Below are 12004 nucleotides of genomic sequence, written 5' to 3'. Positions count from 1 at the left end.
TCATTGTAGTTTTATGACCTACTGGATGTTATCCCAGCTCATTGTATGTATGTGTGTGTATGCCCTTGCAGTGTATGCCTGGCTTCACTGGAGAGAACTGTGAGGTGGAGATCAACGAGTGCCAGTCTCACCCGTGCCAGAACGGCGGCAGCTGCATCGACCTGGTGGGGCACTACATCTGCTCCTGCCCGCCCGGCACCTTGGGTACGCACTCTTATTTTTCACTCCTAGAGAACTCGCTCCCATTTCATATCGTCACCCATCCGGCGAATGAATAGATCATTAGGCGTAGGTATGAATCTTTTCCCTCCTGGTCCTCAGGCGTCCTCTGTGAGATCAACGAGGACGACTGCACTCCGCCTCTGAGACTACGCGGGGCTCCGCCCAAGTGTCTGAATAACGGCACGTGCGTGGACCGAGTGGGAGGCCACCGCTGTAACTGTCCCCCGGGGTTCACCGGCGAGCGATGCGAGGGGGACATCAACGAGTGTCACTCCAGCCCCTGCAGCCCCACCAACAGTTTGGACTGCATCCAACTGCCCAACGACTACCAGTGTGTCTGCAAGCCCGGCTTCACAGGTACGAGAGAGATTCAGTTGTTTGTTTGTGTTTTGTCTATTGGTGCAGTCTATAAATGACTCTCTTATGTGTTTGTTTTGCAGCACTAATAATAGCGTGTTGTGTTGTTTCCAGGTCGTAGGTGTCAGAGCCGCTTTAGTGTGTGTGAGTCACAGCCCTGTCAGAATGCGGGGGCCTGCTCTGTGTCAAGCAGTTCAGCCTTGGGATATGTCTGTACCTGTCAGCTTGTGAGTATACAGTACATAGACAAAACTACATTGACTCATTAACATTCTTATTGACTTTATTTGACGTTATCAACATCAGTGTTTGTTTGCCATACTAAGTGTGTGTGTGTGTGTGTGTGTGTGTGTGTGTGTGTGTGTGTGTGAACCATGTCTCCCCTCAGGGCTATGCCGGGCCTAACTGTGAGAGGAGTATGTCGTGCCGGGAGTTGTCGTGCTACAACGGCGGGAGCTGTGCCCTGACCACACGTGGAGCACGCTGCACCTGCCTGTCGGGCTACGCCGGTCCCCAGTGTCAGCACCGCAGCAACGAAGGCTGCTCCTCCCAGCCCTGCCGCAACGAGGGCGTGTGCAACGAGGAGACCAACTTCCCCTTCTTCCACTGCCAGTGTTCCAACGGCTGGATGGGCAAGCGCTGCGAACAGGAAGTCACCAGGCTGGCAGAGCCCTCCCCGCCCTCCTGCCCGCTGGCCGACTGCCACGGCAAAGCCAATGACGGCGTGTGCGACAAGGAGTGCAACACGTACAACTGCCGCTGGGACGGGGGCGACTGCTCCCTGGCGGTGAACCCCTGGGCCCGCTGCACAGACCCCCGCTGCTGGCGCGTCTTCAACAACAGCCGTTGCGACGAGTCCTGCAACAACGCTGAGTGCCTCTACGACAACTTTGACTGCAAGAGCAAGGAGAAAGTCTGCAAGTGAGTCCTGCACCAGTCTAGCCCATCCGCTTGTCCTTTTTCAACATACACACACACACACACACTGTTTTTCACCTTGTTCTGTATGAGTGCATTTGAGCTGAGCTATCTCTCTCTCTCTCTCTCTCTCTCTCTGTGTGTCTCTGCGTTTCCAATCCAGTCCCATCTACGCAACGTACTGCATAGACCACTACGCTGACGGCCGCTGTGATCAGGGCTGTAACTCGGAGGAGTGTGGCTGGGACGGTTTGGACTGCGCGGCAAAGGTTCCCGAAGTCCTGGCCGACGGTGTCCTGGTCCTCGTAGTCCTCCTGCCCCCGGAGGAGCTCCTACGCACCAGCACGGCCTTCCTGCAGAAGCTCAGCGCCATCCTGCACACCTCCCTGCGCTTCCGCCTCGACCCCAACGGCGAGGCCATGATCCGGCCCTACACCCGGCGAGAGGCACGCCTCAAGCGGGAGCTCCAGCCCCACCAGGAGGTCGTCGGGTGAGTACAAGGCTCATAGTTACTCTAGAACACGGCGCATCTGGGGCGCTTGGTGGCATAGCATACTAAGCCGTCAACCATGTAAGCGCAGGGTTCCTGGTTTGATTCCAGCCCGCGGACATAATCCCGTATGTTATCCCTTCTCTCTCTCTCACTCATCCTTCCTGTCAGTCTCTACGGTCTCTATCCCAATAAAAAATAAAAATATGAGTGGGACTGCCCCACTCAGAGTAAATTACTTTAGAACACGGTGTATCTTGAAAGTCAGATAGGGTCCGACGGGTTAGATAGGATATTAACCTGGAATCCCTCTCCGCTTCACAGGTCCATTGTGTATTTGGAGATCGACAACCGTCTGTGCTCACAGGGCTCACATGACTGTTTCCCCACAGCAGACAGTGCTGCAGACTACCTCGGGGCACTCCAAGCCCAAGAGATTCTTGACTTCCCTTATCCCCTCAAAGAAGCCCGTGGTGAGTAGAACATACAGCTTCTAATATATATATATATATATATATATATATATATACATTTTTTTTAAACACATATCAACAAATCAATCATTGAAATCATTCAAAACAAGTCATTCAGACTTCCGGTTGAGGATGAAGACAGAGTAGTTAGAAGAAACGTGGCTCCTGAACACCTTCGTTTTATGACCTGGAAAATCTCCGCTCTGTTCTACTCACTAACCTCACTGAAACCGTCACTTCTTTGCTTGATGAAGCTCTGGCTCCAATCAACGCATCCCTCGGCTCAATACAAGACTGGGGAGGGCGAACGCTGCGGGAGGAAATAATACTTGACCCCGGGTCTTCATCGTGCTTTTTCACAATTACCAGGATATGGAACTCATTTTTCGGGAAGAGAAGGGAGGATTTGCGTTTCCGCGGGCACAAGATCTCTCTCTACCCCGACTTCAGTGCAAGCCAGGCCCGGAGACGTACAGCCTTCAACGACATCAAAGCCAAACTATACAGAAGGAATATTCGCTTTCGGCTTCTTCGCCCCGCTCGCCCCCGCGTGGATTTTTTTGACAAACATTTTACTTTGACTCTATATTCAATACAAGAGCCAGAGGGGTAGCAATATTGGTGAACAAAAGGTTCCTATTCACTGTCAAACATTATTGCTCACCAAAACGGCAGATATATAATTGTGATGGGTACTATATACCAGACCCTAATTGTTTTAGTAAATGTTGGGATGATGCCAATTTTATTCTTTGGAGAATGGATCTCTGCCCTGGACACTCACTCAAGCAGTCATTTCATTCTTACTTAAAAAGGACAAGGACCCCACAGAGTTGCGAGTAAAATTATTGCTATGGTGTTGGCCATTCTCCCTCTGAATATTTCTGAGCGTCAGACTGGCTTCATCAGGGGTCGGCATTCGTTTTCCAATATCTGAAAACTCTTAGATGTGATCTACACTTCTGGCTCTTCTCTCCCTCCTGAGGCCATTGTTTAGATCACATGTGTCAAAGTCAAGGCCCGCGGGCCAGATCAGGCCCGTGAATGAGTTCTCTCTCGCCCGCGGGATGATATTTAATTACTATTAAAACCGGCCCGCAGTATTATGTGCCCGCAGCACCATAATACTACAAGTCCCAAGATGCATTGGCGCGTACCGAGTGCCCGCGAGCGAGCGCGATCCCGCGTCTTCTCTTCACTTCAGTACTAGTCATGAGCAGTAGCAGCACAGTCACAGTGGAGGCCGAAACATCGCCGTCAATTCCCGAGTGTTCCCGAGTGTTCCTGAGTGTTCCCGAGTACACCGTTTGCTGACAAACTCGGCATACTTGCTGCCGAATTCAGGCGGAGATTTTCCGACTTTGAAGCCCAAAAAAGCAGGCTTCAACTGCTCAGCAATCCATTTGCAGTTGACGTGGAAAGTGCACCAGCAAATCTCCAAATGGAGCTGATTGAGCTCCAGTGTAATGACACACTGAAGGCAAAATATGAGTCTGTGGCGCTGCTGAGTTTGCTCGTTTCATCCCCGACACAATGCCTGAGCTGCGCACCCAAGTTGCTCAGAAGCTGTCTATGTTTGGCAGCACATACGTGTGTGAACTACTGTTTTCGTTGATGAAACTAAACAAAACATCACATAGCATCTTGGGCATGTGCATCTTACTGATGAACACCTGAACTCAATCCTGAGGATCTATACCTGACCCCAAACATTAATGAACTTGTACTCAAGATGAGACACCAAGTATCGGCCTCAGCCTCAGACAAGTGAGCAGAAAGGACTTGGACTTGATATTTCTTTGAAGGGAATTATAATTTTTTTCTCCAGTTGAATGGACCCAGGGAAATGTTGCCTAAGAAATTAATGCAACTGTTTTGCACTTTTGCAAGTTTGCACTAACTTTTCTAATTTTATTATAAAAGACAGTCATTGATGAGGATCAGAGCAGCACACTGATTTGTTTTTAATGCATGCTGTTTCATTTGTGCATTTATCTTGCCATTGAGCTTTGAATGAAAATTACATTTTGCTGTTTACCTGTTAAAAAAAAAACGTTTTCAATTTATTACTGAAAGAGCCTTGAGAAAATATTGCAACTGATTTTATTTATGTTTTACTTAATTTAATTTAATGATTAATGTTAAGTGCAATATAGGCTGTGTTATTGGTATTGGTTCAATATGTGCAATAATTGCGAGTTTTAATAAACATTGAACCAGCCCGGCCCTCCACTTGTACCATTTTTTAATTTTGGCCCCCTGTGTATTTGACTTTGACATGACTGGTTTAGATGCAGAGAAGGCCTTCGACTGTGTAGAGTGGGAGTATTTATTTACAGTTTTACGGAAATTTGGATTTGGTGATTTATTTCATGGATTAGGCTACTTTACTTCCCCCCCGGCCTGTGTCACTATCAACTCTATACACTCCCCATACTTTCCACTAGGGGGACACGCAAGGGATGGCAGTTATCGCTGTTCGCCATAGCAATTGAACCGCTCTCTATAGCGCTCAAGGCCTCACCCCATTTTCAAGGCATCACACGCCATGGCGTTGAACATAGGGCATCCCTTAGGGCTGCCCATAGGGCTGCCCATCCACAGATGAGCTTTTGCTGAACAATGTCATGGTGCATGCGCAAACCCAGTGTCTTCTATCCCCCCAATTGAATCTATCCTTTGGATCATTTTCAGAAAAGTGAATGTTTCCCAATTAATACTTTGGCTCAAAAATCTTCAATTCCTTTTCGTCTGTCTAAAAAAGAAAAAGAAAATGTGAAAATGGTGAATGTAAACCGGGTGTTAGGGTTGTTTGCTTGTGCTTTTCACCAATACAAAATGTAAAAAAAGTCATTCAATTATCACATACTGTAACCCCAATACCGCTCCAGCCATGTGAACAAAGTCTTTCTTTCTCTCCCTCCACTAGTTGAGAGGATCCCACATATCACAGATGTACCCGAATGGGGCAAGCTGCTTCTGGTGGGCGTTGCCTCTCTCTTCCTATTGGTCATCCTGGTGGTGGGCATGCTGATCGCCCGCAGGAAGAGGGAACACAGCACTCTGTGGTTCCCCGAGGGCTTCTTCCTTAAGAAGGAACCCAGCAGCAACAAGAACCGCAGGGAACCCTTGGGCCAGGATGCACTGGGCATGAAGTGAGTCTCCCTACGCACGGACACACACACACACACACACACACACATGCAGCACTCACGCTACACTGCACTGCACTGCATGGCTCATAATGAAGAGGGAATTCTCACAATGCCTCACCAGCTCACCTTCTGCTGTGCCTCTCTCTCCAGACACATGCCAAAGACCGTGGAGGAGTCTCTCCTCGGGGATCACAGTGACCAGTGGATCGATGCAGACTGCCCAGAGGCCAAGAGAATCAAGGTGAGTCACTCACCGCTCAACACAACCAACCACACATATGATCACTCTCACAGGAAAATAGTCAATATTCATGCAGAGGTGTCAGCTCCTTTTAGTGTTTTACTCTGAATGTGAACGTGTGACGATGAATGTGTTTTTGTCCGTGTCGTCGCAGGTGGAGGAGCCCAGCATTTTGTCGGACAGCGAGGATCATGTGGACTGCAGGCAGTGGACACAGCACCACCTGGCGGCCGCAGACATCCGCATGCCCCCCTCCATGGCCCTCACCCCACCCCAGGGAGAGTTTGACAGTGACTGCATGGATGTCAATGTCAGAGGTCCAGGTCAGTGTCAATAACAAAAGATGGATAATGTTTCTAATCGTTTTTTACATTGACATCAATCTTCAATTGAATGAGAGGAATGGAAGATTACATTACATTTTTGGGCATTTAGCAGACGCCTTTATCCAAGGCAACTTACACTCTTTATTTCACTTTAATGATGTTCCAAACTGTTGATTTTAAGGTAGGTTTAAGGTGTTGGTAACATTTCTTATGGTATTGCAGCCTCATAATGACTTATGACTTTCACGGACGTCTCTTTGGTCTCATGTTGACAGACACAAATAGCCTAGAACTGATAATTGATAAGACATTGAGAGTTCTCTTGATGCATTGACTCACTCATGCCTGTTCTTTCTTCTCTCCCAGACGGATTCACCCCTCTGATGCTGGCGTCGTTCTGCGGAGGTGGCCTGGAGCCCGAGGTGGAAGAGGAGGAGGATCCCGAGGAGTGCTCCGCCAACATAATCTCTGACCTCATCTACCAGGGCGCGTCTCTGGCCGCTCAGACGGACCGCACCGGAGAGACGGCCCTCCACCTGGCAGCCCGCTACGCCCGCGCCGACGCCGCCAAGAGGCTACTGGACGCCGGGGCTGATGCCAATGCACAGGACAACACAGGCCGCTCGCCGCTACACGCCGCCGTGGCCGCAGATGCTCAGGGGGTCTTCCAGGTAAACACACACACACACATTCACACCACAGACAATTCTGGTAATTTCTCAGAACATAATCTTTTCATACTCTGAGGGATCCATAAAGTAACGATCGATGCTCTGATGCATTAACCCCAGAAATTGGAATCACTCTGTTATGCTTGTTTTCTGAGTAGAAAGTGAGTCAATCTAGTAGACTGACGTTTCTTCCCTGACCTTCCCAGATTCTGATCAGAACCCGAGCCACAGACCTGGACTCACGCATGTACGACGGCTCTACAGCCTTGGTCCTTGCTGCCCGCCTGGCCGTAGAGGGCATGGTGGAGGAGCTCATCACCTGCCACGCAGACGTCAACGCCGTTGATGAACTGGGTACGTGTCAAGTATCAGCGTTTTCTGAGTTGTTGTGTTTCAATTGTGATATGTAGTGGTCAGAAAGAACTGTCATCAAATGCATGACTAACATGACTGTGTATTACCCTCCATCCATAGGTAAATCTGCCTTGCACTGGGCTGCCGCAGTCAACAATGTGCAGGCCACGATCGCCCTGCTGAAGAACGGCGCCAACAAAGACATGCAAGACCTCAAAGTACGTACATCCTACCATCTCTCCTCAGTCAGTTTCCACCAGTGACATGAAGATGATGTGTATCTACTGCTTTTAAAACAATATTTCTAACCACCTTCTTCTTTTCTTTTGTCTTAGGAGGAGACCCCTCTCTTCCTTGCTGCCCGTGAGGGTAGTTGTGAGGCCGTGAAGATCCTATTAGCCCACTTTGCTAACAGGGAGATCACCGACCACATGGATCGTCTGCCAAGGGACATCGCCCAAGAGCGCATGCACCATGACATTGTTCAGCTGTTGGATGAGTACAACACAGTGAGGAGCCCGCAGGGCCACGGAGGGGCAGGCCACCACCTGGCCGGGGGACACACCCTCTCTCCGCTCATGTGCCCCCCCAGCGCCTTCCTACCGGGGCTGAAGAACACCCCCCAGGCCAAGAAGAGCCGTCGCCCTGGGGCCAAGGGCTCAGGCCTGGGTAGCCAGCATGCCGCTAGCCTCAAGGAGTCTGCCAAGGCTCGCAACAAGAAGCTGACCCTGGACATGCAGAGCGCCCTGCTGGAGAGCTCCGTCACCCTGTCCCCCGTCGACTCACTGGACTCCCCCCGTGGCGGGGCTAACAACGCCGGCTACATCACCAACCCCACCTCTCCGGTGGGCATGACCTCCCCGGGGCTCTACCACTCCTCCATGTCTGTGCCCAACACCCCCATGGTCCACAGCAGCATGCTGGAGGGCAGCGGGCCCTTTGCTGTGTCGCTGGCCCAGCTCAGTGAACTGGGAGATGGGATGTCCATGCAGGGCCGCATCTCCATGGCCTCCGGGGTCAACCAAGGCCCCCACGGCTACGTGCTCAATGCGAGCCAGATGGGGCTCAACATGGGCTTGGTCAGTCCCGTCAGCGTGCCCTTCGACTGGCACAGCCGCATGGCCCCCTCCTCCCAATGCGGCCAGCAGGTGGTGAACCTGGTCCACAGCAGCCAGGCGGGTATGCACCCACACAGCCCCATGCAGCAGCAGCAGAACAGCCTCCTCATGCACCAGCAACACATGTACCGCAGTGCCCAGCAGGCCATGCTGCAGCCCACACCCGTCACACCCTCTCTCAGCCCTGTAAAGTTGGCTTCCATCGCCGAGCAGCAGCAACTCCACAGCCATGCTCAGAGCCTGGCCCGCATGAGCGCCTCGTCCCCTCCCACCCCCCAGACGACACAGCCCCCTCCTGCCTTCTTCCAGCAGCAGCAGCAGCAGCAACAGCCACAGCCACCTCAGCCCCAGCCAGCCCCTCAGTCAACACAGGCACAAGCCCCAACAGCCCAGGTCTCCCAGGCCCCACCTCCCCAAGCCAGCGGCAGCACTGCAGGTCTGGAGGACTACCCCACCCCACCCTCCCAGCACAGCTATTCCTCCGCCCTGGATGCCACACCTAAGCATTACCTTCACCTGCCCAGTGAGCACCCCTACCTGACCCCCTCCCCCGAGTCGCCTGAGCCCTGGTCCAGCCCCTCCCCTCATTGTGTGTCTGATTGGTCAGACTCCACCCCTAGCCCGGCAGTGGCCGGCCCGGCCCAAACCCAGATCCCCCATGTCCAGGAGTCCAACGGCAAAATGCAGGTGTTTGCATGAAGATCCTACGCCACCTCATTAAAAAGGGACCTAGGGTGGAAGAGCAGCTGACTGGCTCTAGGGCCTGTCTGTGTTAATGTGTCAGCCTGTTTCCAAGATTTTAATTGGATTTGGATTGACTGTGTTTTTATCAAGAGGACCGTCTGCTATTGTTGATTGCAGAGAGAGTAAAGGGAAATGTGTGTTGTCTGGAAAAAGAGCAGACAATTTAATGAAGTAAGACTTATTCTGTCACAGATGGACTTGTTTTTTTATTATTAAAAAAAAAAAGTATATGAAGAAAAAACTAAGTCTTTCATTTCAAAGACTTGGGGACGCTCCCCTGAAACTAACAAACTTTAAAAAAAAAAAAAAAAAAAAAAATAGATACAAGAAAAAAGCGAAATGTTGAAGGGAATTCCTTTTATTTTTATTTATTGTTTTTATGTTTCTCTGAACTGCCTTTTCAGGTGTTTTCTCCCTCTTTCTGTCCTAATCGCTCGCACAGTGCTTCACCCTCAACTGTTACACCTGAGCTTACCTGAGGCCAGTGAGGAATGTGATGTCACAAGGAAAAAAATGCATAGTTATTCACGCCCCACCCAGTCCGTAACTACCAGTGTAAAACACTCTGTAGGCAGTTCAGCTTGGGTTTCCGACAGAAAGAGGAAGAGGTCTCGCCTTTCTTGACTGATGTTATTTATTTTAGGCCAAATGGTAAAATGACAAATTGGCTCTGAAAAATGTGTACTCTTAAGTTGGCCAGATTTAGTGAATACTGTATGTTCTGATTTGATGAACGATGAAAAAAAAGAACTGATTACATTCCGTAGAAGTATTATTTGTAAGAATGTAGATAGCCGTCTCTGAAGCACTTCACGGGGCAAGCATTAGAGGGCGATAGTGAGGCGGGGCTCTGACACTGCAGTAGGGCACTCTGAACATCCATGGAGCCTTGAGGGCATTTCATCACTCATAATTAATTGGCTAGTGTTTAGACAGAAAACTGAACTAATCCAATGACTTGTTGGGGTTTCCCATTTACTTCACATGTTTCCCCTTTTGAGTGTCATTCCCCCTCATGGCTAAAGTTATCCTCCTGGACACTATTCTCCTTGTTCCTGACAAGAGAGTCTACCTCTCAATCTTTTTTTTTTTTTATATTTAGCAGACGCTTTTAATCCAAAGCGACTTACAATTACGAATTACAGGGACATTCCCCCTGGAGTAACTGAACTCAAGGGCACACTAGTAATGGTGTGGTTTCAGGCGGGATTTGAACTCACAACCTTCCGATCACAAGTCCAAGTCACTACCCACTAGACCACCACTACCCCATCATCCTGCACCCAGCCCCAGATGACTTCAGTCTTTGAGCTTGTTTTCATTCTCTGAAAAAATATTTAGATGAGGCCATTGTTTTGGCAACTCTAAATCAGCCTGTCACTGCCCTTTTTAGTTTTGGTTCTACTCTTTTCATTATATTTTTGTTTGTTTTATATACTGTATATGTGTTGAGACCATGGTTACCTTTTGAACATCACCTTGATGTACTAAGCTATGTTTATCGGCTGCTATTCTATATCACTCACCCTGCAAACATTCCTGCATGTGTCCTGTCAAGCTGATGGCATGTAGCTGCAGTGTGTTGCTGCCTTAAACCTCCCAGTCTGTTTTGGCAACATCCACCTCTGATTGGAACATGACCAGAAGACACGTTGTTAGCAGTTCTATTCTTCGACCCCTGGTCCTGTTGTCGTGTGGGCTACAACACTCTCTTGAGGCTCTGTGGTAATTGAGGCCGTGTGTGTTCTCTCTCTCCTGTGGTTCAGTTATGGTCAGGTCCAGTTGTGGTCAGGTCAGTGTAGTCCGAGGGCTTGGCTGGTAGGATGGGACTGCTAGTGCTTCTGTCACTCCTCAGGGAGGTGTTATATGGCATGCAGTGGAGCGTTCCCCTGCATCTTTAGCAGCATCCACCACACAAGCCAGGGAGACAACATTTAAGATGATTTTATTGGAAGACTTGGAAGGAGAGAACACTACTATGTAGTGTTGCATCCCCCCCCTAGCTCTTTACAACATTCATACATGTCACTTCCAGTGATCCAACGAACCCTCATCTGTTGTCAGCTTCTCCATCTTCTGTGTGTACTCACTGATCTGAGACTCTTGGATAGGGACCATGCACAACCTTTAAATACCACAGACATACTTTCAAGCGTAATACATCTGTTGAAAGTAGAATGCTGGGCAAGTAACCGAAAGCAAACCTTTTGTGTGTTCTAAACTGTCTCATTGTGTCCATGTAAACTGTGAGTAGACGCTTGTGGGACACTGCCTAAACAAACCGCTGCTGCTCCCTCACAACATTCCATCTACTGGGGACGGGGTGGCCAAACATCCCTCTGCCTCACATCCTCCTCCCCTGTTGTGGTATATATTCACCACACCCAGTAATGGTCCAGCTTGTTCACTATGAAACCAGCTACTGTTCGGTCAGACCTGGGAGGACTGTGTTCCACTGATACATTCAGATTTCAGTTCAGGGTTCATTTAGTAAGTGTTTTAATTTTAGACTGGTCCTTTCATTTCTTTTCCTGGCCACACTACTAAGTGCTCTGTACATTTCAGATATCCCGATTTCTGCCTGTAAATATGTTCGTCCTGGGTAGATTTACTTGTTTAAGATGAGTTATGTTTCTAAAATGATTATGTACTAAAAAGGACAAAAAGAAAATGTACTTCCTTTTAGCATTGTTGTGAAGCTGAGGATGTGACTGATATTGTATTGGTCTTGTATTATTAGAACAGTCATAGATATTTTCTATCATTATTATTAATTCCTATACTTGTTTAAAAGTAGTTTAAAATCATTGTACATAAAAACTTTCCACAATGTTTCTTTCTACAGACAAAAGTTGTAAAATAAGTTACTTCTAATAAAAACTGTAGGGAACTACATTTCTGTGTTTTTGTATCTTTTTGCATACACATTTCTATG

At 48.9% G+C, this 12004-nt stretch overlaps 1 protein-coding gene across 1 annotated transcript in view; it reads left to right on the top strand.

Annotated features, from left to right (window-relative positions):
- notch3 (notch receptor 3) overlaps positions 1–9024 on the top strand; it is a gene marked incomplete at both ends in the record, with an annotated part of 60095 nt that extends 51071 nt beyond the window's left edge. Inside the window, 13 exons of the mRNA XM_080523307.1 lie at positions 72–204; positions 322–579; positions 694–806; positions 968–1500; positions 1661–1987; positions 2312–2460; positions 5390–5615; positions 5766–5856; positions 6011–6179; positions 6549–6853; positions 7060–7207; positions 7328–7425; positions 7543–9024. Coding sequence (XP_080379433.1) covers positions 72–204; positions 322–579; positions 694–806; positions 968–1500; positions 1661–1987; positions 2312–2460; positions 5390–5615; positions 5766–5856; positions 6011–6179; positions 6549–6853; positions 7060–7207; positions 7328–7425; positions 7543–9024 — 4032 coding nt within the window. The remainder of the gene's footprint in view (positions 1–71; positions 205–321; positions 580–693; positions 807–967; positions 1501–1660; positions 1988–2311; positions 2461–5389; positions 5616–5765; positions 5857–6010; positions 6180–6548; positions 6854–7059; positions 7208–7327; positions 7426–7542) is intronic.
- Between the last annotated feature and the right edge of the window lie 2980 nt (positions 9025–12004).

Source organism: Nansenia antarctica (assembly GCF_963989245.1).
Source record: "Nansenia antarctica genome assembly, chromosome: 2".
Lineage (NCBI taxonomy): Eukaryota > Metazoa > Chordata > Actinopteri > Argentiniformes > Microstomatidae > Nansenia > Nansenia antarctica.
Note: the sequence above shows the minus strand (reverse complement) of the source record. Positions and strands in the feature narration are given on the sequence as shown.